At 34.6% G+C, this 5,292-nt stretch overlaps 1 protein-coding gene across 1 annotated transcript in view; it reads right to left on the reverse strand.

Moving 5' to 3' along the window:
• The window catches only part of LOC106476189 (dynein assembly factor with WDR repeat domains 1-like), a gene marked incomplete at both ends in the record, with an annotated part of 12,333 nt that overhangs the window by 3,342 nt on the left and 3,699 nt on the right, over positions 1–5,292 (reverse strand). The window contains 2 exons of the mRNA XM_013936856.1: positions 1,357–1,463; positions 2,828–2,927. Coding sequence (XP_013792310.1) covers positions 1,357–1,463; positions 2,828–2,927 — 207 coding nt within the window. The remainder of the gene's footprint in view (positions 1–1,356; positions 1,464–2,827; positions 2,928–5,292) is intronic.

Raw genomic sequence — 5,292 nt, forward strand, 5'->3', positions numbered from 1 at the left:
AACCAAATTTAGAGTCGAGCACCTTAACTACCAAGCCATGCTAAACCAAATTTAGAGTCGAGCACCTTAACTACCAAGCCTTGCTAAACCAAATTTAGAGTCGAGCACCTTAACTACCAAGCCATGCTAAACCAAATTTAGAGTCGAGCACCTTAACTACCAAGCCTTGCTAAACCAAATTGTATTTTCACACTTCTCCTCCCAGATCGTATTATCGTTGGTTAAGGAGTCTTTATAAAATTATTTTCAACTGTGGATAACCAAGTATAGTTTGACTTTAAACATTATACTAATATAGAAATTCTAAAGTTGGTTTGTTAAACGCAAAGCCAGATTGGGCTATCTACTGTGTCCACCGTGGGAAATCAAACCCTGGATTTTAGAGTTGTAAGTCCATAAAATTTCCACTGTTCCACCTGTATGAGACAAAGGAATGTAATAAGAAAAACTATAAAAAAAGACAAGCATGTCAGCCAAAAATATATATAAAAGAACTTCAAAGAACACCAAACCTCATTATTCAGTGCGCTAGGCTTAACTTATGCTAAGCCTAATTCACACAGACTGAGGATTATCCTCATTGAAGTAATTCTGAAATATTAATGACATTTCACATTAAAAAAAAAAAACTTTGCTAGACTGATAGAATAATTTGAAAGCAAACACAATCCTACAAAATTAAAGTTTCATAAATATATTTAAACTTCTACAAAAAAAGTTTCAGTTTTATAAACCTAGGAAACGTACCAGGTAAGTGGTATCGGAATAATGTTTTTGCTCCACGGTAACAAGTGATGTCACACAATCGGTATGGCCTTCCAAAGTGCTGATGATGGCATAGTCTGTCATTAGTTCCCACTTCCATTTATAAAATCAAATTATTACAAAAACACTTGGATATTATTTCAATTACTCTACTATAACTTTAGCATGTCACAAAATATGTTCGAAAAGTATTTTGCTGATAAAAAAAAAAAAAGGACTAGAGCAGTGTACAAACTGCTCAGTATTTAATTAAATTCAAACTTATTGTTACGGTTAATTAGAATCAAAAGCGACTCATTTACAAAATGTCTGCCCAGTCAGACATTCCTAAGTTTTCCAGCTTCCGTAATTGGATATCTAACTATTTTCTGCACCAAAGCAGACTATTCTTGCTCGTAAGAAGTGAAGATATCAAAATCAAAACTTTATTTTGCTTTTTTTGTTTCTTGTACAGCACAAAGCTACATGATGGGCTATCTGTGTTCTACTAACTGTGGGTATCAACACCCAATTTTTAGCATTATAAGCCATCAGTCTTACAGATGAGCTTTTATTTTGTTAATATAAACGTCAATTGAAGTTATTAACAACCTTGACGAGTTCGCTATCCATATCTTTATTTTGTCCACTGGAAGAAGAGTAACTGTCCCGTTTAGTTGCTGATGCTCTGTCTTCTTCAACTTCCTTACTCCACACATCTACAGACATAAAGAACATATTTATATGTAACAGATGTTTTAGAAAACAGTATGGTCCCTATTTTAATAGCATACTTTTATTTACAAGCAATAGATGTAGCTTTTACAAGTACTAAATCAGCGTTTTGAGTATGAAAATAATTATCCCCTTATAAATTACAAACTTATTTAGATGTATAACTAGATATACTTCCACAGGGTCCCCGAAAGTGTTCCGTTTCAAGAGTAAATAAAACCAGATCTAAGAGTAACAAATATCTTTTTATTCCTTGCTATTGAAGATTATATATCATGCTGTGTTGTGGACTATAGAGTGTATAATTCTTCTCATGATTCATGGTATGCACATGTTTTACTGACATCACAACAGTACAAATTGCAACATTAAACATCTCTTATGTGACGTTATTTTAGTGTCTAATGACTAACTGACTGATTGACAGACAAAATACTACTGAGTGGTTAAAACAAGTGACTCCACCGGGCATCTTTCTGCCCTCTTTCGGGGAAAAAAATACTTGAAATGGTAAAATTTAATAAACGTAAAACGGATGTGACATCATTCATCTACATTAACGGATGTGACATCATTCATCTACATTAACGGATGTGACATCATTCATCTACATTAACGGATGTGACATCATTCATCACATCCATATAAATAGATAGTACAACACTGATCAAACTGTCTGTATGTACAGAAGTATTGGAAGGCTTGGGTCCCTGCTTGTCCCCCTTGTGCATGCCCCCGACTTTAAGTGTGTATTGTATATTCTGAGACCAGAGCCCAAACCTTGTAGTGTGAGGAATCTGAATCACTGGTTATTAACAGGTGTGAATTTTGTTGTTTGTGTTATTTACTTTGAGACTAAGGTGTGAACTTTGTTGTTTGTGTTATTTACTCTGAGACTAAGGTGTGAACTTTGTTGTTTGTGTTATTTACTCTGAGACTAAGGTGTGAACTTTGTTGTTTTGTGTTATTTACTCTGAGACTAAGGTGTGAACTTTGTTGTTTGTGTTATGTACTTTGAGACCATGGTGCTAGTTTCGTGTCAATGTTAATTAGGCATGTGTTTAAACCATATACACTTACAAACTTTGTTGTTTTGTGTTATTTACTCTGAGACCAAGGTGTGAACTTTGTTGTTTTTTTATTTACTCTGAGACCAAGGTGTGAACTTTGTTGTTTTGTGTTATTTACTCTGAGACCACGGTGCTAGTTTCGTGTCAATGTTAATTAGGCATGTGTTTAAACCATATATACTTACAAACTTTGTTGTTTGTGTTATTTACTCTGAGACCATGGTGCTAGTTTCGTGTCAATGTTAATTAGTCATGTGTTTAAAACCATATATACTTACAAACTTTGTGGTCCTGACAGGCACCTACTAACAGATCCAACTCCTTTACAAATACTAAACGTAGTATCGCTCGCTTGTCAAGGATATCAGTCTTCCTCTTCTATAAAATACATAAAGATTTGTAAATACCATCACTAAACTTGAAATTAAAATACAAACACTTTTATTTCACCATTGTACAGAATATTTGACAAGAAATTAAAGCAATGTTTTACGAACACGATAATTACTGAATTATTCCAGACGTCAGATTAAAGTCTTCTCAAGAGCACTGGTTCTCAAACTTGAGGGTTGGGTGGGTACGTGAGAAGAATCAGGAAAAATGTTTCACCAATATTATTTAATGAATAAAGAGACTTCTTGTCACACTGTGTTGGAGTAACGAGTTACCGAGTATTTTTAATTAATAAGATGGCGAGCACTGCTCTAGACAACAGTTTAACTGTAGTCTTCTCTAGATGATACTTATTACACCTTTCACACAGGGCCGGATTAACGCCAACTGATGCCCTAAGCACAGCCCAACAATGGTTCCACCTCGACTCTTCCACTGTCTAACTGACAAGACGTTAAGACTCAATAAGTGCTGAATGTGAAATAATAGATTAAAAATTCAGTTTTCTTCCAGGCCAGACCCCACAATTATATTAAATACAACCTGTTTTTTGATTTTATTTATTTAACACTAAACAGCAGTCAGCAATATAAACAAATTATTTACTTATAGCTTATAAAACGGTGAGAGATATATTTTTATATTTTTTTTTTGCCGTTAACGGGATACAAATATCGGACACATAGATCTACAATCCGGCACGCTAGCCACTAGGCCATGCTTGGTACTAACAGTCACGGTAAAATTCTTCTATTTGTTTATAGTTTGTGGTGGCTAGCCTCTTTCCCTCCAGTCCATCAGTATAAAATTATGGACCATGAAAGAAACAAACACGTAAAGGATCAAGTTGGACCGAGTCCATTTTTTTTAAGCTTTACAAAATAAAAAGAAAGTAACTGAGCATCCTTATTCCCCCTTCAGACATTATACCTGGTTTGTTTTGAAGGGCGTCAAAGCAGGTTTGCCCTTTCTCTTCGCTTCTGCCATTCTAGGCAATTGTCCTTTGCTGTAAAAAAGTAATTATATGGCTGTATTATAGATGATTGTGACAGTTCTAAACAGTAGACTTGTTTCATAGAAAAATAAACTGTAAAATCCTTCCGCAATTATGAGATTTTCATTAGGAAAAACTATGGTTTTAAAATATTTTTGTTTATATGCCCTAGGCCTAGGGTAAAGCCACATCGGACTATCTGTTGTGTCTATCGCGGTGAATCGAACCCCGGATTCTAGTCTGTAAACTTACCGCTGTCTCACTGGGGGACGTTTGAAAACGAGGTGCCGATATAATTTGTTTAAAATAATTCAAAAACGACCTTTTCTTTTACTGAGAAAAATATTGTAATTTAACAATCAAACATTTTATTTCTTCCTCTCTGACGTCATTTTAGTTTTATGTTAAATTAAAAATTGAAACAATTTATACTACTACACTTAGATATATTACGAGAAATACATTTTTAAATTATTTTGACAATCAGAAACATTTCAAAAAAGTATTAAAACCTCAACAAAAGATTGATTGGACTTAAACTTTTCAACTTCAACAATATCTTAATCGCACGTGGATTAATATGCTAGATACCCCCTAGTGGTCGGGTGAAGCTGCTCCTAATTTTGAAGTATTTACCATAGGAAATACAACCAGCAGCATCGCCACCAGAAGAGTATTGACTGTGACTTCTATAATGCACTCACAACTGAAAATGTGAACTATATGTATCAAGAACACACCTCGAACACCTGACTCTTTGATCTGCCATGCCCTTCCCTAACATGACTTTCAGCAAATTCAGTTTTGAGACTTGTAATATATACATCTCAGATCAAGACAGACATACCTTAAGAGATATTTTGATGACAGTTCCTGCTCCCAGGTGTAAACAATCCCGTTGTTAGAGCCAGTGAATACAATGGTGGAGTTTTTCATGGCTAAAGGAAAGGGAAAGACACATTACTAGCTAAACAATATATCTACAAGAAATCTATCTCACCATTAACAAAGTGAAGAGTGTTGGTATTGATCAAAGGACCTCATCGGCACCGGTTATAACAGGTATATCGTGTGGTTAACATTTCATTATTTTACATTCTTCTCGACTTTTACCCATAAGTCCTTGTTAATAGTTAGATCCAACACATTGAAAACAAACTCATGCAGCGATTTTAACAGTGCTTGCCAGTACAGAAACACAATGTTACAATCATTTTAACAGTGCTTGCCAGTACAGAAACACAATGTTACAATCATTTTAACAGTGCTCACCAGTACAGAAACACAATGTTACAATCATTTTAACAGTGCTCACCAGTACAGAAACACAATGTTACAATCATTTTAACAGTGCTT

The sequence above is a fragment of the Limulus polyphemus genome, unplaced genomic scaffold (genome assembly GCF_000517525.1).
Source record: "Limulus polyphemus unplaced genomic scaffold, Limulus_polyphemus-2.1.2 Scaffold10008, whole genome shotgun sequence".
In the NCBI taxonomy this organism is placed as follows: domain Eukaryota; kingdom Metazoa; phylum Arthropoda; class Merostomata; order Xiphosura; family Limulidae; genus Limulus; species Limulus polyphemus.